This window comes from Phallusia mammillata, chromosome 7 (assembly GCF_965637545.1).
Source record: "Phallusia mammillata chromosome 7, kaPhaMamm4.hap1.1, whole genome shotgun sequence".
In the NCBI taxonomy this organism is placed as follows: Eukaryota; Metazoa; Chordata; class Ascidiacea; order Phlebobranchia; family Ascidiidae; genus Phallusia; species Phallusia mammillata.
The window spans coordinates 20,907,731-20,932,781 of NC_137258.1; the positions used below are offsets into that span (position 1 = coordinate 20,907,731).

Genomic DNA, 25,051 nt, shown 5'->3' on the forward strand with positions numbered 1-25,051 from the left:
TATGACCTAAAACAAGTTCGGAACATGCATTTGGCGACCCAAGGCAAATTGTCGGGCAACCCCATTTGGGGTCGCGACTTACATTGGAGAACCGCTGTTCTGTGACAACACATCAGTTGTTGACGTGATTTCTGTCTCTTTTATTCCTGTTTTCATGATATAATTCATTGCAACAATGTCATAGCGGTAATTTCATCGCTGCAGGTCCGTTTTGAAAATTTCACCGTGATATTTTCATTGTAATAAAATTTAATTTTAACCAACTTTAATAGAATATACATTTTTTCGAGGGTTTTGTTAAAGATAACTTACTAAGTAATCTATGGTTTATATTTTATCCGTAACATTACTGTTCTTTTTCTCCAATCGTTATGTATTTTTTCGCACTCGCTTGATCATTTTTCTGCAAATGCTTTGACATTAATTTTGCAGCAACAGTCGTTTTGTAACTTTGTTCTTGACTTGACAAGGAAGTATTAAGGTTAGATTTTCCTATGTTTTGAATTAAAACTTAACTGCAACCATTTTGCTTTAGGTTGTGAACTTGTGATACATCTGTATCAGCAAAAAAAAACATGTCTCGGGATATTATGAGAGGAACATCAGACCGTAAGGTTTATGTTGGAAATCTTGGCTCTCAAGCTTCAAGGTCCGAACTGGAAGACGAATTCAGCTATTACGGTCGTTTGGTTAGTGTGTGGGTCGCTAGGAACCCCCCTGGTTTCGCGTATGTTCTATTTGAAGATGCAAGAGATGCCAGGGACGCATGCCGTGGTCTTGATGGAAAGTAAGTATGGTATATAGCAGTACAGAAACACTACACTAGTGCCACAGAATTACACTAGTGCGCATTGACACACAGTTTGAGAATCACTGCCCTACCATGAAACTCCGGGTCACGTCTAAAACTGCGGACCCACTTGGCCCGCTAGGCCCAGCACTTGGCCCGCTTGGCCCGCTTGGCCCGCTTGGCCCAGCACTTGGCCAGCCTTATACAAGTATAAAAACTGCGGGCCGGCTTCATAAAGCCGTGGGCACGCCTGTCACATGTCATTAAATTTTGATTTCGACAAAATCTGAACGGCAAGTAATGGATGTAGTGGACCCGCAGTTTTGCCTTGCGATAGACGCGACAAGCACAGGATATAGTGGGCCCGCCGTTTTTCAATACGAGAGGCGGGCCAAGCACTGGATATACAGTGGGGCTACAGTTTTTATACTTGCAAAAAGTGGGCCCGCAGTTTTCCAATTGCATGAGGCGGGCCAAGTGCTGGGCCAAGCGGGCCAAGTGATCCAAGCGGGCCCGCAGTTTTAGACGTGACCGTGAAACTCCCATGTTCATAAAAAAAAACATTTAACTAATCTGAACATACAAAGGCTGGTTCTGCAGTAATGTTACATCATTTTATGATATAACACGGTATATACGTCAAAGGAACATTTAAAATAAGCAACAAGAACTTGGTCACACAAATAGCCACAAACGCCATAAACACTCGGAACCCTCATCCCTTTTATATTCGGTTAAAGCGCATTTGTCCAATCAGCATCTCTAGGTGAATGGTCTTTTGTTTTTAGATCAACGTCTTTTAAAACATGATTTCGTAGTATTTAGTTTGTACGCAATGTTTTACGATTCGCAAGAACTTCTTACTTAGACGTTTATCAGTGCCAAGTCATGTGTAACTGAGAACTTCTTCTCTCGAGTAAATGCTTTTCTCTCTCCTTTTTCAAATATTGCTCTCTTGTTTTCAGTATATATGAACTGTAAGAGTTGGAGTTGAAACTCCACTGTGCATTTCTCGTTTACGTGGTAATTCGCTGTATTTCATGTCTCTTTGCTAAACTCCTAATCCAGTCTTTTGCTAAATATATTTCTAACCATATAAAATGCAGTGGCGTTGCACTTAACTTCAGGATAGGCAACTGAGAATAAATAAGACTCATCACAGCGGTAAAATAACTCACTGGCGACCTGTTGTTTAATGCATAGAATCTCTCAATTTAGTCAGTGCTAATTAGCTTACACTCTAATCCAGTGGTTCTTAACCTTTTTGGTGTGGTTTCCCACTAAAGTCAATCATCAAGTTCAAATTTCCCCCCTGTTATTTTTATGCTGATATTTTGTGTCCTACATTAACAATTAAGATGAACATAAATTCATAACTGGGATCAGCCCTGAAGCTTCGGTATAGCGCCTTCAATGGGCCTGGCGTACTGTGATCTACATTAACAAAACAGTATTCTTCGATTGAAATAATTTTGAAGCAATTTGGTCGGGACGTTACAGGTACACTGCAATCTAATTAAGTTTGAATTGTGCTTTCGTGAGGAAGTAAATTTGTGTGAAATATTGGAGAGTCTCATGTGCTTGCATTAGTCATTTACTCCATCACAATCAACAGAGGAAAGGCATTTATTCGTGAACAACAACACAGTCATTGATACTTTTAGTAATGTCTGTGACGTAACAATCAAATTTCTGATTTTCTGCGTCTTGTAGAACTAGGTGATATTAATCTTACATGTTGTTGTGGAAAAAAATTGGATTAAATTAACTTTTAATGGTTAATTCAAGGCCGGATTCGACCCGCTGGCCCGAGTTTGGTGACTCCCGACTCACATAATTTCCCTCTGAAAACATTAAATTTCCCACTGGTGGGAAATTTCCCAGCGGTTAAGAACCAGTAGAGTACACATGGAACAACAAACCCAACTTCAAATCACCCACTTGAAATCCTCAAATTCCCCACTAGTGGGTAATTACCCACCGGTTAAGAACCACTGCTCTAATCGAACAAAGAAATAGCTTATATGTCGCAACAATCAATATAATATACTCCTATCGTGGTTCTTAAATTTTTAAACATATTGCGCATTAAGAACTAAATTTTCTTAAAGAGGCACACTTTGCAAGTCAACAACAACAAAAAAACGACAATCTTCAATTTATACACAAAAAATCATGCAGCTATATTTTTTGTCCACAACACACTTTACAGGTCAGCAATGCAAAAAGTTCTAAAAAGAAAGCAACTTTAGTTTGAGCAATGAAATTGTTTTTTATGGTGCCTAAGTAAAAATGTGCTTTTGAATGTTGTCATGCATGCCATGTTTCATCACATACAAAACAAACCAGATAATGTTTGCAATTTAAGCTAGCAAATGTTTTGGGGGCACACTTTGAAATATCTTCATCTGCACTTGTGTGTCACAAGCCCACTACACACGGTTTAAGAATTACTGCCTTAGCCTGAATCTCCCATGTTCATTTCAATTGCCAGTTTTTTCTAGCAATTGTTTTTGTGCATCAGGAGTTGCCAACCTTTATATGTGGTGGGCAAAACCAAGGTCAACATAGTGACATTAAACTACAAGAGTGAAGCTAGATAGCAATCACTATTGCGCAAAAACTAAAAGAGATACGGTACTGAAAGTTTGACACAATAACTTTAGGTGGTGAAGCTGACAACTGCCTGTACAATCAATGTACTAAAAAATAGTCTTTTTAATAGTCATAAAATTGCATCAATTCAAAGTAAGACTGTAAGAACACTAACTAGTCATTGAGCTTTTAAGCAGCAATGACACAGCTGTGTCCATTCACTGTACCATGCTCTCACCCAAGTAACAGTAATTATGGGTCCCCTTCCCTGAAGGGGACACATATTGATTTTACTCGAATTGTTTGTTTGTTTTTCTTCTTGTTTCTTCCTTGTTTTTTTCTTCCCAAAGTTTGTCCGACTCGTTTTTCTATCAAATGTTTGATGGATTTGGCTGAAATTTACACAGATGGTAGATATAGTTATGTAGATGTGCATCCCACTTTGTTTTTGTTGATAACCCCAGTATTTACCCCGCTAGCCCCCTAAAATGGGTATTTTTCCCCCGAAGTTTGTCCGACTCGTTTTTCCATCAAATGTTTGATGGATTTGGCTGAAATTTACACAGATGGTAGATATAGTTATGTAGATGTGCATCCCACTTTGTTTTTGTTGATAACCCCAGTATTTACCCCGTTTGCCCCCTAAAATGGGTCTTTTTACCCAAAGTTTGTCCGACTCGTTTTTCCATCAAATGTTTGATGGATTTGGTTGAAATTTACACAGATGGTAGATATATTCATGTAGATGTGCATCCCACTTTGTTTTTGTTGATAACCCCAGTATTTACCCCACTAGCCCCCTAAAATGGGTGAGTTTTTAAACAGTGTCAGAATTGGCTGAAATTTGGATTTCTTGTATAGTATGCCATTTATAGGTGTCGATTGTTGTGTTCAACCCTGTAGTCCTAACATTTACCCCACAAGCCCCTAAAGTGTAAAACGTATTTGTATGTTACTGGGCACCACAAGTGAAAGATTTCTTAGGAGCAATAGTGTTACAAGGGCAACCAGTTGTATGTTGCTCGTTGGTGGGTTGCTTGGTGGTCGTTTTTGCGCCATGGCAGTTAGGGGCTTGTTAACAGCCCTATGACATCAGAAACATTAACGGTTGTTGCTCAAAACACCTCTAGTGGTCGAAATTTTAAACATTGGCGGATTGGGCTGAAATTTTCCGGTACTATTGATTGAGTCATTGTGGTTTTTATATATTTTTTAGTTTGTGTGTCGAACCCAATTAGTTGCCCTACTAGCCCCCTAAAATGGGTCAGTTTTTTAAAACGTTAAATAGGACATATTATACTTCAAACAATACTTGGGGTGAATCTAATTTTATAGTTTGTATTCTACATAGTATTATTATTTAAGCCCAGTGCCGATCACTGTGTTTTACCTTACAACACCCGACTTTCTCATGGTTATCTCTTGAATTGCATTATTTTCAACTTTGCATGTGTGGGAACCCATGAGTTTTTGCCTGCAGAAATGACTAAAGTTATAAAAGACGATGGCTAATATGGGACCCAATACAAAATAAGCATAGGAAATATATTTATGTTTTAAAATAGGTTATAGTGTATATGCAAGGGCAATATGTGCTAAGCCACCCTTCTAGTTCTTTTGTGATTACCGTAGGTCAGGGGTCAGCAACCCCTGGCACGCGTGCAAAAGTTGGCAAGCGAGGTGATTTTTCATGGCACGCCAAACGGTTTGCGTGTTTATATTGAAGTAACAATTTAACTTGTTACACTGCTTGTTTTCAGTTTTTTTCATGTCATTGTCTTAAAATTCAGCCTCACATGCACAAAACACTCTGCTTTCTCTTTATTATTGATATCTGCTGGCACGAACCACTATTATTTAGAAAAACGTTGGCACGCGAGGTCATTAACACATGGAAATAACAAGTAAATTGGCACGCGTCACCTAAAAGGTTGCCGACCCCTGCCGTAGGTGCTTCATAACACCAAGGCACCTTATTAATTTCTTGTTGAACAATAGTTTTCTTGACTAAAGCACAACTATAAGGAGTTAACTTACTATTCTTGAGCTCATATTTGTGATGGATGTATGTAATGTGCAACAAGCATATATATATGTGATTTATTATTGCAAATATTATGTCATTTCTACAGGTTCTATACCATGTCTATTAAAGTATTGGTGTAGTTTTTCTCATTTTTGCCCATACAAATTTAAAGATGAATGTTGTGTTAATCATATACCATGTATGTAAAAAGTACAGCTAGTTGTAGCTTGTAGGTTAGGCACAGATATTTACCAAAAAAAGATCTTACAGCTAGACCTTGATTTTCAGTAGTTATAAAGTTAACTGTGTAAAAACAATCAACACTCCAAGACAAAAAAGTGTTGCTACAAAAATGTTTTATATTTTTGCAGGTTGATTTGCAACCGGCAAGTGAGGGTGGACATTTCAACTGGACGCAACCAGGGTAGAAGAGATCAACCACGCTTTCCACCTCGTTATGGTGGACGAAGCCGTGATGAGAGATGCTATAACTGTGGGGAATGGGGTCACTACTCCCGGCAATGTGTTCATTCACGCAGGTTTGATTCAAGTTTACATTTCGTGAGGCAGTGTATGTGACAGTTCAGAAAAAATGTAAATTAATCTTAATCACTGAAGCTCTCTTGTCATCTTTGTTTGTGTGATAAACATTGTTCACATCTTAACAAAGAAACAATTCAACAAATTCCAGGCTGCACACAGCTGTTCGAAAGTGCGTTGAGAAACCTTTCTAGAAAGGGAAAAGCGTTTGTTCTCTGTTCGCAACTGTTCGGCCCCTGTAGCATCTAATGTTCGATATGGCCAACATGTGATAGCTTATGTGCATCACAGCTCTTTGCTCTGCATCTTAAGTTCTAAAAACCCTTTGGTCTAATATCCTGGTCCAGAATTCTGTGCTGGTGGTAAGTATTATCTAGTGGCTGTGTTGTGTAGTTTCAAACTTCCTGGATTGCTACACCGTTAAGCAAAACCAAACACTACGAAAATTAACTGGCAATGTATCTGTTTTATGATCTGTAAGGTGAAATAGTATATGTGTAACTTGTTAACTTGACAATAAGGATCTATGCAGTCAATTTAGTTTTGTAGCAAAACAAACAATCTTTGCATCAGAAGGGTAGTGTTACCAGAGATTGAACACTGTAATATTTACAGTGGTGGCGGTGGCGGCGGCGGTGGTGGACACTATAGGAGACGACGTTCTCGCAGTCGTTCTTCCTCAAGGTCATCCCGATCATCAAGGTCGCGTGATCGCTCAAGATCCAAATCCAACTCTCGAAGCAGGTTTGACAGTTTTATTTGTATTTGGCTGACAACATTTTGTTTTGTGGCCTCAATGAGGTTAGACTGAAGAGGGTTCGATTCCGTTAAAGTAAAACCATCAGGTTTCATCCCCTGGGTCAAAGCATTGCTGCTCAAATTCTTTTCCAGGAAAATACAAATGGCTGTGATGGGATTGAAAGCCACAACCTTGTAGACTAAAAACAACCACTCAGTTATCTTTGTGGCATCTTACCCAATGTCCAAACAAAAATTGAGTAAACATTTTAAAACAGGCAATAATGCATTTATAAATGAAACATGGTGTTTAACTTACTGGTTTGGTTGTGAAGATTTTTTAATAACAAATTAATCTTATCCACTATTAACATAATTGTTTTGACCTCAGGTCACGAAGTGGAAGCAGGGGTAGGAAACGACAAGAACGCAGACGTCGTCGATCACGCACACCAATCAGATCAAGGTCTAGGAGTAGGGAAGCACGTCGACGGAAACGATCTCGCTCTGGCAGTCTGGATAACTCAAGAAGTCGAGATCGTGAGCGCAAAAGAAGATCAAGATCATCTGGAAGTCCAAAGAAGTCACAGTCAAGGGATCGCAAAAGATCTCGATCTGGAAGTGCTGATGAAAAAAAGGATAGCAAGCGCTCTCGATCTAGGAGTGCTGATGAAAAATCAGACTCTCATAGCCCACAGAAGAAGCAAAATAATAGTTCTACAGAAGATAGGGAAAATGAAAGTAAAGTTTTAATTGAGAATGAAAAGCAAACAGAAATTGAACGGTCTGAAGAAGACAGCTCACCGAAAAGTGAAAGTTATAATGATGAAAATGGTGCAGAGCAAGAGGCCCAAATGGAGCACAAAGATGAACAAAATGATATGGATGTAGAAAAAGAAGCTGAAATTCAACCAGAGTCACCCAAAAAGCCTAATATGCAGGAAGATAATTCACAAGAAGAAGACATAGAAGCTGGAATTGAAGAACCTGCTGCCAAGAAGCGTGATCGATCAAAATCTAACAGTCCAGAAAAAGAAGATTCAAGTCCAGAGAAACCAAAGTCAAAAAAGTCCCGCAAAGATTCTGGTTCAAGTAGCAGAGAGCGACCCAGTATAAAATCTCCAGTGCGGCGCTCAAGGCGTCTCAGAAACCGGTCAAAATCAAAGAGCCCAGATGAAAGATCGACATCTGAATCACCGCCCAGGAAAACTAGAAGTTCACGTAGAGCAAAGCGATCGCCTTCTCCCGAAATGGCGGATGATTCTGACCATGACACAAAAAATTCGGAAAGTGACAATTGATCAGTTAATAAAACCAATTTTGAATGAAAATATTTGTACATATTGTTTACAATCGAAACATGTTAAAACAAGAGAGATGTGCTTTTGTTGCAACTAGTGATCTATCATTTGGTTGTAGTTATTCCATCAAAGCTGGCTGCTATTGCCTTTCAATTGTACTGTACAATTCATTCCATTTCAAGAGCTGAAATCGTTTTCCATATTTTTTGGATTAAAAATGTTTGTTGTTAATACAAGAATTTGTGATTTACTGGCCAATAAACAACAAAATAGTTTACAGCCTTTTATGTGCCAACAGACCAACTCCTACAGACGATTACAACTAATATTAAAATGTCATTGTTCATGGTCTAGGTCAGGGGTGTGCAACCTTTGTTACTGTGGGGCCAAATCCAATTGCAAAAATTAGAACGCAGGCCGCATCTGGCTATGACACAAGGTGATTTTACTTTGCTTCTTACAAAATATGCTTAACTGCAAGTAAAATTCGCATTTAATTCTATCTATATGTTGCCAGGTCGAAGAAAAATAGCATCGGGCGCATTATACTGCTTAAAATATTTAATAGTTGGACTCGTTTGCCAGTACAATCCAAGGATCTCTGCGGGCCGCATAACCTTTAATAAGGGCCGCATTTCGCCCGCGGGCCGCAGACTGCACACCCCTGTTCTAGGTGGGTATGACAGAAACAACTTGACATGAGGTTTAAACTTTAAGTAAATAAATTTTCCTAAACAGCACTAATAATTGTAAGTATCATTTTGACATTTAATCACAGGTTTTTCAAAAAACAGGCGTGTGTTACCCAAACTTTATTTTAGGTAGGAAGTTTAGTGGCTAATTAGTTTTTTAACAGACCTTACAATGGGAAAAATAGAAAATACACAGCTACTATTTTGACCTGACCAAGTTTGCCCTACTAAAGATACATTTAAGGTATAACAGGTTTTTCTATTTTTAATTGGCTTAAGTTATGGGGGTTAATTTTATTTAATATGTTTATTTCCTTGGGTTAAATGGCGTGGTTTTCTTTCTTACTCATTAAAAATGCATCGACCTTAAAAATGCAACCTATTTCAGTTGACAAAGAAAAAGGGAACTCCACAGTGTTATATGTAAACAAGCACTGTTTACGCCATTATTCAATAAAATATTATTCTTTATTGATGCCTAGTTGTGGCTTAATTAAGAGTATCTTACATAACCATTAAAAGGAACTACAAACGAACGAAAAGTCTTTGTTTTCAACTGCAATCTGACGCAATCAATGCGTCCGCGACGTCGACCAATCACAGGCGCTTGAACCGAAGTTACCTCGATTTCTTGGTCATGTGACACCGGCACTCGGTAACACGTAGCTTCCAAAACAAAGAACTTGTCTTGTTGGATAGCTTGGAGCGTAAAAACAAGTTCCTTATTCCAGATTTTAATGCCAAAACGTAACATTAAGTTGTCAAAAGAAGTCAAAAATTATGTTAAGCATTCAGACAGGTTTAGCAATGTTATTTTTGCCATGTGGTTACTTTTTGAACCAAGATTTCGTATTTGTTTACGTTTTTCAGTAACGTCAAGCAGCTGTCCAGTAACCAGTTGTGATCTGTTTCGTCCTTGTGCGTGTTTTGGGTTTATTGGTTTGTTCATTTACGTATAGTTTGTAACTATTATGGTTTATTTATTGTGTTTACTAGCATAAAAAAGTTTTTATTCTGTTATTTTAAATTAATTTGCCAATTATGTTTGTTTTTCTCTCTCCATTAAGCCAAAATTGATATCCTGGGTTAGCTTCTTAAAAACTTTTGTCTTTTTTAACTCATATTTACATTTGTATTTATTGTTTAAAGTATGTGCTTAAAATTTTATGCAGGTTTTTACATGCAAATAATGTAAAACAAAATTGCAGAACTACTATAGCACATAATACTTGTCAATATATCAGTCACCATGTCAAAGAAAAATGGAAAGAAATCGCCGATAGGATCAAGAGTTGCTGCCATTTTTACTGATGGATATTATGCACCAGCCACCATTCAGGTAATTTGAAACTGTTTTGCTCATATCATAGTATGCTTATATAAATTACCAATTACTAAATACTGATTAAATCAACCACTTTCATAAGTTAGGGTGTTTTCCAATTGTTTATGTATTAAAAGCATTGTGGATGGTTTTTAAGTGTATGTTTAGTTTGATATAAACTATACATTAACAACTGTCATTTAGTTTGTCGTTTTTTTGCTGAATAAAACACAGCAATTTTAAATGATTGCTTTGGAAATAACAGAACCTGCCATGCTATACTGCTGTAAAAGTGAAATCAAATTGCCTTGTTTATGAGATAAATATGTCTAAAATATTTGTCCTTATGTGAACTCAAAGGCTTAACCTGCTTGAGATATGAGTCATAATACTTGGTAAACATTTTCATTTCTTGTACCACAGAAAGAAAATCAATTGGAAAAATTAAGGTGTAATTTTGGTGGTACTAAATACCGCATGATTTCGGTGGTACTAAATACAAATAATAATGATAATGACTTTTATTTATTTATTTTTGTTTTAGTCTTATTACCTTTAGCCATGTTGTATTTTATTTCTGTTCTTTTAATTAGACCGTTTTATTCCATTCCGATTTTTGGGAGAATACAGGTGAAGGGTCACTTTACACTTTAAGTGTAAAATATAGGGCCCCGTGTTACTGAGACAATTTGCAGTACGATGTTACGACAATGTTTTTACCCGTTTTTACCCGCGTACGCAAGTTTCACAACAAGAGCGTTGTTGTTGTTTTCAAGTCAAGTCACTCAGTTGTGGCAATCAGCACATCAAAATAAGTTTCGCCAGTGGCGCGAAATAAGGCCCGCCGGCCGGATGTCTAATGTTCGTAACCGTCGCGGAGGCCCGAAGCGCGCCGTGCTCCCATACGCCGGTTCGATCGAAAAGGAGGCGTTTCTCTCCTAAGGACTGTTGCGCAACCGCAAGGCATTACGCCCTACTCTAGCGTTTGTTTTGGCGCTGTCGTGTGTTCGTGCCGTGTGGCGCATGCGTAAAAAGAAACTTGACGCGTGTGGCGCGTGCTGTCGCGTAGAACTGTTTTGGCTCTTCTTTTTTTACTCCCTGCCATCGATGGGCCGTTTTGCCTGCAGTTCGAACTCGCATTAAACAGTTGTTCTACGAATTGCGCGTTGTCGCATGTTTCGCGTGATAAACGATTAAAAATGCAGGTGTCTTTAACTTAGGTATCGTTAGTCTCGTAGATTACAGTATACAGAGGAAGCATGCGTTAACTGATATCCAGGCTTTACGAGTGATCAAAATGAAGTTAAAAGTTATGTAATCAATGTTTTAAAGAAGTCAACCCAATTGCGGTATTGTTTTGTATGTTTTGATACACTGGTAAAATATGTGCTTTCGTTTTGCGCAGTTTATGATCCAAACAACCTAAATCGCCGTTTTTTGTTCATAAACGGTGTATACCTTGCGTAATTATGCACCAAACACAAAAAAATCGGGAAAAAACGATTTCGCTATTTCAACCAGACTATAAAAGCCTACTGCATTTGCATGGCATAGTAAGTTAGTAACAGACGTCATTGTAAAAAGGACTACGTAATAGCATCAGTCTTCCTATGACTCAGAGTGGCAAGTCAGTCGTTTGTCATTAGCTTTACCGAAGCTCCGTGTAGCGTAGCGTTCTGTGGTGTTTAATAACAAAGGTTTGAGTGCTGAGTACAATTTTTCCCATGTGCCGTTAGCACGCCATAGTAAAGTGTGAAGTCTATTTTGGATTCATTGTCCAATGGCAAAAATTAGAAGTTAGGCTCTAGTTACACAGAAATGTACTTTTGAATAAACTTGGAATTAAATTTGACTGTGTTAATGTTTTTGCAGTCTGTAAAATCTTCTGATTCTGGTGCATTTACTTACGCGATAAAATTTGACGATGGAAGTCAAACTGAATGCTCTGAAGAGGATATGATCGGATCCCATTTCGGAAAACTGTCAGACATAAAGTTGAAGCAGTTTCAAAAAGTAGGAATTTGTTTGTTTATTAAAACTTTTCCAAAATGATTTAGAATTTTAGGTGCCTTATAAAATGAAATTTGTTCATAGTAAAAAATTGTAATAAAAGTCTCAAAAAGTGCTTTTCACCTAAACTGAGTTTTTTTCACTAACAGGTGTACACAACTCATAACGGCCGAGAAGTTTCCGGCTACATTCAAAGCTACAAAGAAGAAGAAGTACTGTTGAGTATACCTGGAGACACCAACCAAAAACTTCTCATATCGAGAAATCCAAGTGAAATTCGACTTTTGGATCGAAGGTAAGTTACTGATTTTGCCTTGATACCGGTTGAACTTTTTGTGCTTCACTTTTACAGCAAAAATAATATGAAATTTATAGAGGGGATTTTATGAGTTAACTTGATATGGTCTGGGTAAACTTTTCCATATAACTTTTTTACATGCTAAACTACATTTAACAAAACAGAATGTGATTAAATCTTTTTTTTTAGTTTGTAAACATGCTTAGAATCTCAAAACTTTATAGAAGTATTCTCTGTATTTCTATCGGCACTTATTTTGACATACAAATTAAGTGATCAATTTGCAACCCTTCAACAAGTTTGAGTAACAATTAGCACTTGTGTATTAAAGGAGAAGCCAACGACTTCAGCAGAGCAGTCCGATGGATTACAGAAAAATGGCAGAGGAGGGAAGTCCATGCAAAGCAAGACAGGTTTCGGCAAGCATTGAAGTCCCAAAGACAAAGTAAGTCTTGTTTAATCATTCAGCAATGTCTGTCTAACAATGCATAGATAACTGAAGTATCACTTGACAGCAATTTTTGATCATTGCCCTACTTTGATATTTAAAGTTTTTTACATAGGAAATTCGATTCTAAAGTTATGTAAACACCAAAATACTTCATAAGAGCTGTTAGTAGTACAGTAAATAAATATTCATTTGCAGTAAATTTCACATTTAGCAGTAGTAGGGTTAAAATCACATTGCGTTGCTGGGAATTAAGAGGAAATTTTGCTGGCTTTGGAGGGTCAAAGTTGGTCTCAGCAAAAAAGTTTTCAGTAAATTAGGTCAAGAATTTTTTAGGTATGTAGTATATGCTGACACTACAGATTTAATACAGATTGAACTTTGAACTGTTTTACCCGCCTCTGACACGCCCTATATGCCCGCAGAAAAAGGTTTTTGCCTCCTGCCTAGTATATGTGGAAACAGGACTCCTTTGTATCAACCAATCCTTTTAAACTCGCCTCAATGCTGGGGCGCAAAATGACATTGCACTGCTAGGAACTCAGTAAGCCTTTTTGTTGGCTTTGGATGGTCAACTTTAAATTAACCTCAGCAAAAACTATTTTTTGGCAACATACCTTAACTTAAAGCCTGAAAATTAATAGTTCTAAATTTGGCAAATTGTCCTAAAATACCAATTTAAAATTTTGTGCTAGTATAGTCAATAGTCATTGGTTGGTGCCATAAGACATTAGTTGTTAAGGGTGATAAATTTCAACCATAAATTTGTCCATTTAAACATTGATTGACATTTTAACATTTGTCAAACATGTGAAAAACTTTTCCAGACCAAGGCAGCACACGTTTTGGCAAACATACAACACAGCCGTGTAGTTATCACCTGATAGGTTAAGGTGGTGCCACGCCATGATTTCCAACTGACCAGCAGACACACGGTCACTGCCAGGCACGCCTCCTTGCCTTTGTCACGTCGAAACTGGTGGCCATGACGTCACAATGTGCACAGTTGCGCAAGCGCTGTGATGCCTAGGTATCAGTCACGCAACAGAACTGCGCACCGGCTATATTTAGCTTGGTGTTTTGCTGAGGTGACAATTCGTTTGGCGCAAACTAGTTTGGTCGTGGTGTTTCTTTAACGTTTTCTACTTAATGCGAACTAATAGAGATTGTATTTTTATTTTATACACATCGTTTTATGTAGTCTACAAAAAGAGATTGTTTTCAAACTGTCCAAAAAGAGATCTTGAAGTTTATGTGTCTTTAGATCAGATTAAAAATGGTCAATTTAAATCATGTAAAAAATCGTTCAAAAGCTGACATATGGAAATTAAAATTTAGGCCAAATTTCTGCAAAAGGTCAGTAGCCCTTTTTGCGAAGGCAACACAACATTAAAAAACAACATTTGCTTCTCAGACGTGTTTGAACCAATATTGCGACCCAAATCTTTTTCCAAATGTCGCAATACAAACAGTTTTTATATCCCAAGCGGGAAGTTTTAGAAAACTGATGCCTCTTAAACCCCTTGCCGATTTTTCGAGGAAAGTCCCATTGGTGTTTGCCTGCTTTAGTAAATTTTGGTGCACCACCTTTAGTTCTATGCTTCGCCAAGGTTCCGCTTTCGTTTATGGCGTATGGACAGCTATTACGTCATACGGGTGTCACGAGGTTTCCATATTGGGGTGACGTATTGATTAGTTTTAAAGAACTATTTCAAACGGAATCGAAACTGAAATGAAAGCGTTTAAATTTTTATTTTAACAATGCCATCACGATGTGTGGGCTAAAGTGTCCAAGTCGGGGAACTCTTTATGACGCAACGCCCAAAATCGCTATTTAGTGCTTCTGACGTCATTGAACTATGACGGATTGCATTTTTGGACATTCATGAACTGAGGTAGCAACATAAGGTCAATGGAAGTGTAATTCAATTCCAACGCCGTTTAAACCGTCAGGTTTTTTCCAGTTCAAATTCAATAGAGTCTAAATTGCATTTCATATGTGTGCTGGGGATATTTTCCTTTGGTTTTTTTAAGCAGATTGCTTTTTTTTCATAATCTGAAAATGCAATTAAACATAGGCAATACCCGGAAAAAAATTATGTCGACTAAAATCAATAAAAATTACAATTTTTTTGGAAATTCGATTTAAAAAATGAGAAAAAGCATACCTGCCTTTGACGAGGTAAGCTCGTTTCAAATTGTCCCACGCGAAAACGAACAATACCGGTACCGCCTCCACAAACAGGCAGGAGCCGGGCTAATAGCGCAACCTTCCTCGAACTCGGCTTTGCGTGTGTGTGCGTGCACGCTGCGCATGACACAGAAGAGACAACATGGCCGGAGATGGCGGCCCGATCATGACGCAATACATTGCAATCGCTCTGGATCAATAAAATCTGGCCCGGTGTATAGGGAACCGACGTGTCAAGGTTGTTTACCAACAAAGGACCTAGGCTTTAAAGCAGTGATAATGTTGTTTAACTGGAAAAGGTACATAAAGCACTATATTGGTTACAACTAATGCCTGAATACAGCGTGTATTTTGCTTTAAGATTTAGGTAGTACTGTATTCGTTTTTTTGTGTGTGCTTTTGAAAACAGGTTTTGCGAATATTCAACATTTTTGAAAAATAGCAGGCAGTTTATAGTTTACAATTATGATAATATCCATGCGATAAATGATGCGTACAAGTTTTTGTCTGGGTAAAATTATATCACCACTATGAAAGTTAACACTGTACGATAGTCACACTAGTTAAGACTGGTGTATATTCTTTGAAGGGTATTAGAAAACATCAACATTTTTAGCATTGTTAGAGATTTAACGTCGTGAAGTTAGAAAAAAAACACGAAACCGTATTGAAAATTATGTCCTTTTTTCCCCATCTTTGAACTCTCCCCCCAAAAACCCCAAAAAGTTCTTTGTTTTCCACCCCAAACCCGGGGCACACCGCTCAGAATATGCACAGTCACGCCGCTGTGTTTTGCCTTGCACGTCACAACACGGTCACGTGCTTTTCGACCCGCCGCTGTCGACATCCACCGATCACGTGATCGCTGTACGCCCACAGTCGCACACACGCACCAGTCGCCGCAGAGTAGGAAAATTACCGAGATGTGACGTCACGATGGCTGTTCTTTTTCACTCCCTCGCGTGAAAGCAGTGCTGTGAAACCACCGGTTCTCCACCTGTATGTTGTTGGTAGTGTAAAGGCCTTTAAAATGTTTTTTTAAGTTTTTTAATGGAGATTGATAATGATAACACCATCACCATATATATATCAACCTTTGTTCAGACCACTGCTTACTTTTTTTAAAAAAAAGCTATATACCCAGACAGTAAAAATTGACGGGAGTGATGACAAGACTCTTATGCGGGTTAAACATTGAAATTGTCCAAAAAGAAACTTTATCATTCAAAAGTCGCTCTAAACCAATCGATGTTTTTAAGATGACCTTTTAGCACTTAAAACTACCTACAAAAATACGTCTTGCTTGTGTGAGGTTTAGAAATGTTTGCAAGGCAGCAGAGTTGGATTAAAAAACCAGTGTATTTTCAACTTTCCGCCTCATTGGACAAAAATGTGCCACCACATACAGAATTGCGCCGGCGCGTAAGTGTTGGCATAGCAACACCGACTAGTATGCAAATGACCTGTACATTACAAAAGTTTGCGTGACTGGTGGTGGTCTCATCTCAGTTCACGGCACCAGTATTGATGAGTTTCGCAACACAACGAGTTTCAGTTCATTCTTGTTTTGTTCCTTAGTTGCGTTTCTATCTTATCACATGACACACACGCACAATCAAAACAGTGACGCATCGGTATAAATTTCGTGCCACTCCCAGAATAATACGCTTTTAAATAACGGTTTTAAAAACTGTGTTTAAACGATTTATTTTGCAGATTTTGTCAAAAGCGCTTCTGCTTTAGCAGTAATATAGTGTCAGTTTTGGACATTTGTAGGTCAATGTTTACTTCTCTAATTTCTCTTCGCCTAAAAAATATTGGTAATAAACGAACGGTATCAAATACGATATTTGTTTGTGATAAAAAACACATAAATTGCAGACATCAGTGTTCCACACCTGACTGCAACCGCCTAGACCTGTTTTTGACGCGCTGTCATTTCTCCCGATAATATCGTGATTTTAAGATCTTTTGTGATCCCTTGACGTCACTATCTTACAATCGCGTCATCTTCAACAGATAAAAACCGGCTTTGATATTTACGTTTATGGGTTGTTGAGTTTTGCCTTTTGCCAGTCGAACCAAGGAAATCACTTTTGTTAATTGTGAGACTTTGCAGTTTTTTCTATTAAAATAGCGCTTCTGACTGGAGTAGTTACAGGTATTTTCGAAACCCACCTATTTAATACATGTATTTTTTTGTGAAAAATTCTGAATCTGCAAAAAAATCCGGACTTCACGCAATTTCAATCTCAATACGTTGACTTAATAAAGTGTGCAATAAATTTGTCCTTTTGACGTTAGACGCGTCCAATGATCTAAAAAATGTGCGAACAAAATGTAATAAAGCATGGGAAATGCATAATGCAGTTCATGGGGATGGGGGCACTGTACAGCCTAAATTTGCCAAAATTTGCACATTGACACAACAGTGCATGCAAACATTACCACCGTGCATCAAAATTAGGACACAGTGAGCAATTTTAGGTTTACCCATTTTTCAGGACAAATTTTCTGCAGTTGTTTTGACGCAAACTGGACCTCGCATGCTATTTCTAGTGCATTTACTATCGTGGACTGTTGCATGCGTCAATGAATCGCTATTTATTTGGCCGTTGCCACAAATTGGCGTCTATTTTTGCCCGAAACTCGTCCACATTTTCATCGCGTGTTGATCATAACATTCCGTAGCTCGTAGTAGCAGCTGCCTGATATTTATAGCAGTAAATAAACATATTGCATAAGATAATACTTGCGCCGCACGCAAACGTTGCTGTATGTGTGCAAGTTTGGGGTCAAGTGATACAACGTAACTGTTAGCATAGTGATGCATTGTTTGATATTTGGCCTTCTTATCGTACTTCATCCTACAATTGTAAATTGGCTGAATCGGCGTTCCTGACTTGTGTTTGTCGTAACAGCTCCTGCTAACAGCGCGACATGGTTTGGAACCCATGTGTTTTTGCCTGTAAAAACAGTCGCGTTCTTATAGGTTTGGATTCAATGAATTGTAATATCCCAAATAAATACGATTCAGTGCGTGTAAAATGTGGTAAAAGCCATCCTTCTAGTTTAGCTCTGAAACAAAAGTACGAAGTACGGTTGTTAAGTGGACATTTATCCAAATAAAGTGTGGTTTATTAGCTCCTTTTTGGCAAAAGACCAATTACGTGGGCTGTTTTTTTGGTAAATGAAAATACAACGTTCGGTTTGAAAACGTTACCACTTTGGCATTATAACTTATATTACTTCCTTCTCTTGTCAAAAAAATTCTACTATATCAAGGCCATTAGGCTGTTTTAAATGTCGTTTACAAGATACGTAGGTAAGATACGAAAAATTTAAATTCAACGTATGGTGGCCAAACAAAATTATTCCGTGCCAATCGCGCGTTTTACAGGATTGCGAAATCTCGTTTGTTATGACTTTTCACACATCCCACGCATGCTACAGCACCAAGTTGACATGTCGGTCAACCAACTCATAACTCGCCTAAAAAAACATCGGGTTTCCGGGAAAATGCCCCTAACCGAGCCGGATCTGGGTAAAACCGCCACACAAATAAACGAAACGTATTATGTAGGCGTGTATGACGTCAAGGCAGTGGTCCTTTGCTCATTTTGTGGGCAGGTGGAACGCACCTTGGACGATACTCGCTGAAAATTGTTGTTTACGCCATGTGGCCTTGCACGGGATGGCGATTTGAATTTGTACATATTTGACTGGCATGAAATTATACCCACTGATTCAGACACTTTGCGTTGATTTGCCGAACTTGTCACGCAAGTTCTAAAAAAGCTGTTTGATTTGCTGACATCTGAACTGTGTACGTGATTTAACCTTTCACCTACATAATATTTGGATACACCATTGTCATATTTCGTTAGCAATTGACAATTAGATTCCTGCACTGTAAGTGTGCCCCCTTTTTTTCTATTTATTAACTTTGCTGATCCATATTTGTGACTGCCCTAAACGCACAATAAAGCTCGGTTAATCCGGACCCGTTAGGACCAATAATTTTGTCCGGATTAGACGAAGACTCGGATTAACCGATGTCGATTAGTGAAAGCCTTACCACATTACAATAAGTCAATTGTAACTCAAGTTTTGTCTGAATTAGGCAATAATCCGGTTGAACCAAGATTTACTGTATTTTTTGTTTTTTTCAATTGCAGTAGAGTTTTCTTATAGGCACATCATTTATACGAACTTCTGATCAAGGAATATACAACATTGCTTTGAAATAACATAAAACAGTTTTACTGATAACGTATATTTCACTTTTTTGTAGTCGAATTCGCAAGACATCGGAAGAGCCAACGATGACTGAACTCATGGCAGCCATGGTTCTCAGCAATTTATCCTGCAGTCCCGTATTTCACAACCAACCATTAGTTGCTAAAGGTAATCATTAACCATATTCCGTTGCATAACGCTGTATTTACGTATGGGGCAGGGGTTCCTACCGAGTTGTACAGAAATAGGGCGTATCATCCGTTTAAACAATATTTAAACTCATGTTTTGTACATTTAGATTCAAGCCCCCAAAGTTTTGGCAGCAGCGGGGTTGGAAGTTGGAGCAACGAGGCACAACCATCTCCCTCCAGACATCCAGCTGTCAGCAAACCCTCCATGTCGATGAACAAGAACAGTCCAACAATCAAAGAAGAAGCCCCTACCGACAGTTATATGACACCACAGCCTTCCTCTCCAGAAGACCTCATTGACTCTGATCCTGGCATGATTTTAATGGAACGGACCACTCCAACCAAGGCCAAGACGTCTGAGCAAAGTGACGAGATTTCTGATGAGCCTCAAGATCTCTCCACGCATAAGTTTCATATGGAGCACACTACTATCAAAGAAGAGGCTGAAGACAATCATTCAAGTTCCACAGATGCTCCCATGGAGGAAGAGGTGGCTGCAAAACCGGAGCAATCCAAAAACACCATTCCTATTCCAGTAACCATCCCCATTGCCATTCACCAGGGCCTACCATTTCCCTACTACTTTCCGATACCCGCTCAATATGCCAGTAGTCTGCCGGTACAAATTACCACCGCGCCTCCAAGGCAGCAAACATTTTCCCCTGACCCATCTGGAGGTAGTTCAGCGCCTGGGTATATGGACACCAAACTTCATCGCCATTTGCATCGAGCCGTTCCCTACCATAAGGTAATAATGGTTGTACAGTATATATAACGGTGTATTAGGAGTGGTCCGAGCCGAGCCGAGCCGAGCCGAGCCAGAACCCGAGTACCCGGTACCGAGCATCGCTGTTTTTGGTGCTCCGTGCACGACTAAGCAGTTGCACAAACTTAGAATAAATTTGCATATTTATGCCCTGCTTGCATACGGAACTTGTGTTCGAAAGGGCATCCAAGAACAAAAAATGGTGACGTAAGGGATCTTTGATGGTGACGTAAGGGATCTTTGAAAACTACAAAACTAGCGTAGAACTGGAAATTTGTGTGGTGAGATGCTCGGTGTTCGACCATACAGAACATTTGCGGTTTTGACCCATTCCTATATACGTTACAATATCCCACAATAACAAAATGACATTATATCATTAGGAGGGTGTTGAGACTTAATAGTAGCGATGGGACGGGTACCCGGTACTCGGTATCGATGGTATCGAACGATTTCAGTGGTATCGATGCTCGTACTCGGTATCGAAATATTTTGTCTCAGTTTTCGATACCAACGTGCGAATACCGAAGGTCGGTTTACACCATAAGAATACGGGCAACTTTATGCCAATATTTGCTTCGGACAGCCCAAAATCGTAAAAAGTTCGGCCAGGTTACGTATATTGTTTCGATATCGTATGGAGATTACATTTTTCTGCATGTGTGTGTGTGTGCAAGCCTGTACCCCGGCCATGGCAAATATAGCCAGTGATATACAACTAAGTACAACACTGTACTTAAGTACTCGGTATCGAAGGTATATACATGTGGTACTCGGTATCGGTATCGGTACTCGCTTCAAAACCTGGTATCGTCCCATCACTACTTAATAGTAATGGCGTTCTGATCTGATTTTTCTAATGTATCCTAAATAACAAGGCAAATCTTTGCATCGGTTTCATCAACTGATAAGATTAACCTTTCTACTTTTTTAATATGGACTCTTAGCGGCTTCTTACAAGTCATTAATCTACTTTTCAGGATGACTCTTCAGTCCCCTCGCCAGCAGGAGGTAGCAGCCCCTCAACTCATAACTATGGATCAGCCCCTACTGGGTACTTGCCTTTCCCTGGGTCCCCCATTCCGGTTTCAAGTCTCTCATTTTCACCCACCCACAGAGCACGGGTAAGCTTGAATTCTGTAAAAATTACCTCTGGATCTTGTTCTCAAAATGCAAACACTGTTGATTATGATTACTGTATTTTTAAAAAGTGTAAAAAAGTTTGGAAAAAAATTGAAATTAGCGCTATTGTTTTAAAAGTGCATGATTTACACAAGGACATAAATACGTTCAAAGCTAACTTTTGCAAAAGTAGAAAAACGTAAAAATGTCAAATGTTATCAAAGGGCTTGTTCCATGTACGTTACTACCCACCCTGGGAAGTTAGCTAACTAAACAGCGGCTGTCGTGTTGTATTTCACGCATTCAAATCATCTCTTTAAATCTTAACGCGTATATCATATACTGCGCCTCAAAAGATACATTAAAAAAACATTCACTGTAGAATGTACGATCGCCTTTGACTTCAACGTCACCGGCACCGCCTCCTGCTTCGAGTCAACAGCCACACAGCATTCCCACTGCCCCAATAGCGGTGCCAGCCTTTGCCATTTTACGCGACCATGCCTACCAATCGCCCATCTCTGCCCAGCCAATAACAATCCCCGGAACGAAAGCTTTTTCCTGGCACAACTCTGGTGCAACAGTAAGTGATATTTACAACTTAACTCTTTTATGTGTAGATTCACCGTTTAATAAGTGCTGCATGTTGCTTAGATACAACTACAATACATTTAAGTATGTTGGGGTTCGGTAACCTTTTTAAGCGCTGCGTAACGTTTTGCTTTTTTTGTCATGCCTCGCATGTCAATATATTTGGTGTGTGCCAACTTTGTCACGCGTTTTTGCAGTTGCCCAACCCTGGCGTACCTAAAAATGGAGAGTTTAAGCCACTATTGCTCAAATGTACGTTTACGTTAACACAAAACGCATACGTTTATTGAAGCAAGCGTGCAAGATACGGTGCTTGAAAACCAGAGCTAATGTTTTTGTCCTGTTTTTAGTACTCCCCGAAAACTCCAGTGATCCACCATCACACCCAGCTGCGACAAGGATCACCTAAACTTCCTTTTCCCATATCGCCCAAGTCCGTGCCTTTGGGAAGGTTAGTAAATTTAATCACTGATAATGTCATACTCATATGCTGAAACTTATCATAATAATAAATCAAGTCGTAGCTTTATAGCCACACACAAGATGTATTTATACGTCATATTTCTTTTTTTAAATTTAACACTGGATTGTTTAACGTTGGGATGGGGTAACAAAGAGCGCTTAAAACTTATTCAAATTTACACATATGATACCTCGTTATCCAAAGTTGCTCCTAAAGTTTAACCCATGATGACACATCTGTTTATCCACAGGCCCGCAAAACGTGATATTTAATAACAGCTATACGTACTAAAGTACACCACGTAGAAATTTCATACTTTGTTGATTGATTCACAAAAAATTGTGTCAAGCATTTTACAACTTTAGTTAAATTCAGCGTTTTTTCATTTTTTAGGAAAGTTCGTGGGGATGGTAAGAAATGCCGTAAGGTATACGGTATGGAGAACCGGGACATGTGGTGTACGGCGTGTAGATGGAAGAAGGCTTGTCAGCGTTTTCCCGACTGACAAACCAACAATCACTTGTACAGAAAGACTTGTCGCTGGGCCGAGTTAGCTTGTGTGCATTGGAAAGTGGCACCAAATGAAGGGTCTACGTTTGGTTGTGGAGACGAATGGAGAAATAGGAAAGCGAAAAAAGTGGTATAAAATTGGACACAGGATTCTCAAATTGACAAAAACACAAATTACTATCCATAAAACTGTTTGTTTGAGCACTTTTTTGGACAAAATACAGTCGTGTTAAATATATGTACTAATTCGACCACAGATATACCCCCATTTCGAAATACGTTACTTAACGTTTGAAATCAACATTTGCAAATGGCACGTGTTAACTTAACGAAGTAACCAAAGCACATGTAAACGTTTGTTCTAACGGACAAACAACTATTTTCACACCCTAATGTGAAAAACCTGGGTGCTTTTAGTCACGGCATATCACTACCGCCAACAGTTTATGAAATTGGACATAAGGGCATTCGTCTGTAAGCTTATTGTACTGGTTGGATGTTTTAAGCGACACATGTATTTATTTCAAGAGAGTGAGCTCTATAATTGTGGCAATAGGTTAACTTAAAGCTCGGTTCGTTTTTTACTGTGTTGCGTTTTGTAAATAGGCTTTATTTATCGTTTGTGCCCTAAACGACTGTGAGTTAATGCTCTATGCTGGAGAATTAGGTAGTGCTGCTTTTTATGAAATCAAATATTTAAATCCAAAAAATGTTAGGATTTAAAAATCTAAAACGTCTCCAAAAATGTTTTTTTAAAGTAAAATGTTAGAGTTTTTGAGGGAATAAAACCAAAAGTATATTTTTCACTGAAAGTTTTGGAATTAAGAAAGCGCAAAATACGTAAAAGTGTCCTTTTTTAATCGTTTTATCATCAAGTCATATATGTACAATATGTACCCGCTTAACTTTTGTGCTGTAAAACAGTAAACTAAAAAAAGTCATAAAATTTAGTGCTTTTTTTCCGAGAGCAATCTAAAGAGTTTTTTAGTAACAAGTTCATTTCACTAGTTTATTGCATAGTTTCTGTTTAATATTGTGTGAGTAATCATTCAAGTTTTATTATTTTAATAAAGTTATAAATCCGAACCTCACCGTACGGCTTTTTGTGTGTCTGTACTTGTTATTGTTTCTTTTTTCCTTTCTTCTGTCAGTATTATTTGTACTTTTTGAGTCTTTTCAAGGTGGTTGGCGATATATGTTTGCCTTTTTCTAATTTTTTCGCATTTTGTTTTCGCTTCTATTTAACATTCTACTTTTTTCTTGCTTTCTAAACCTTTTACTGCGAACGAAAACACATTTAAAATCTAAACCTCCTCAGATTAACAACTGTTGGTTAAAAATAGTTGAGAGCCGGTTACCATAACCATGATGCATTAGATTGAAATATTTCGAGTACTTTTCAAGCCTTTTCCATTTCTTGTGTAAATAATATATACAAATCACAAAAAAGTTTTGTTTTATGAATGAGTTAGATGCAAAGATGAGGAACTTGGATGCATTATAGGTTGGAATAGTTTCGAGCAGTGTTTTTTTAAGGTGTTTTGGGGGACCGTTTCGGTCCCCCAAAACAAATTTTCCAGCGGTTTCCCAAAATTTGCCAGTAGCCTAATAAATAATTCGTTTCAGCAAATATGGCTATTTTTTGGTATTTAAATGAAACACTTGCGGTCTCTTAAAACTACTTGGCGGTCACCCAAACCAAACCTTAAAAAAACCCTGGTTTCGAGTACATTTATTTCTGTGTAAATACAATAAACCAAACAAGGTTTATATTTGAGTTTGATGCTTGATGAGGTTCATAGTTGATTTGAGTTTAAGATTGTGTGGTAAAACATACATTAGAAATCATTGAAAAATGCACATGCACAAAAACGTAGTAAAAAATCATAGAATTCACAATTTCATAAATCTACCGTTTATCGACAACGAAAATATGCAATTACGTTTAAAGCGGCACGTCACAGCAATCAACCATCAGAATTTGTTTTCTAGGTAATTTTTCAAAAAACACATTTGTGTGTGGAAGTGTCATTGCTGCAAGGTTACAATGATTTTTGTTTTTAAAACTTTTGTGATTATGGTTTTACTTATGACTCATAAGTTATGAGCCTTTAGGTTTTCGGGGGTCAAAAATTCAAGAATATCCGTTTTTGAGTAGGTTTTCGTCAGGTTATTTCAGTTTCAAAATGGTTCAGGCTGGTTCGTGCCTCATGTCG

The 25,051-nt window shown here is 38.3% G+C and overlaps 2 protein-coding genes across 2 annotated transcripts; both read left to right on the forward strand.

Annotated features, from left to right (window-relative positions):
• Positions 1-442: 442 nt before the first annotated feature.
• LOC145239515 (uncharacterized) lies at positions 443-8,267 on the forward strand. Its single transcript, XM_080102843.1, has 5 exons — positions 443-481; positions 536-787; positions 5,783-5,950; positions 6,567-6,695; positions 7,081-8,267. Exons 2-5 carry the CDS (start codon positions 576-578, stop codon positions 7,988-7,990), a joined length of 1,419 nt encoding a protein of 472 aa, XP_079958969.1. The 5' UTR covers positions 443-481; positions 536-575; the 3' UTR covers positions 7,991-8,267.
• A 1,568-nt stretch (positions 8,268-9,835) lies between these two features.
• On the forward strand, positions 9,836-24,230 carry LOC145239514 (zinc finger protein 704-like). Its single transcript, XM_080102842.1, has 10 exons — positions 9,836-10,021; positions 11,879-12,019; positions 12,166-12,311; positions 12,646-12,759; positions 19,248-19,360; positions 19,491-20,131; positions 21,130-21,273; positions 21,654-21,854; positions 22,213-22,313; positions 22,719-24,230. Exons 1-10 carry the CDS (start codon positions 9,932-9,934, stop codon positions 22,828-22,830), a joined length of 1,803 nt encoding a protein of 600 aa, XP_079958968.1. The 5' UTR covers positions 9,836-9,931; the 3' UTR covers positions 22,831-24,230.
• Positions 24,231-25,051: the final 821 nt, after the last annotated feature.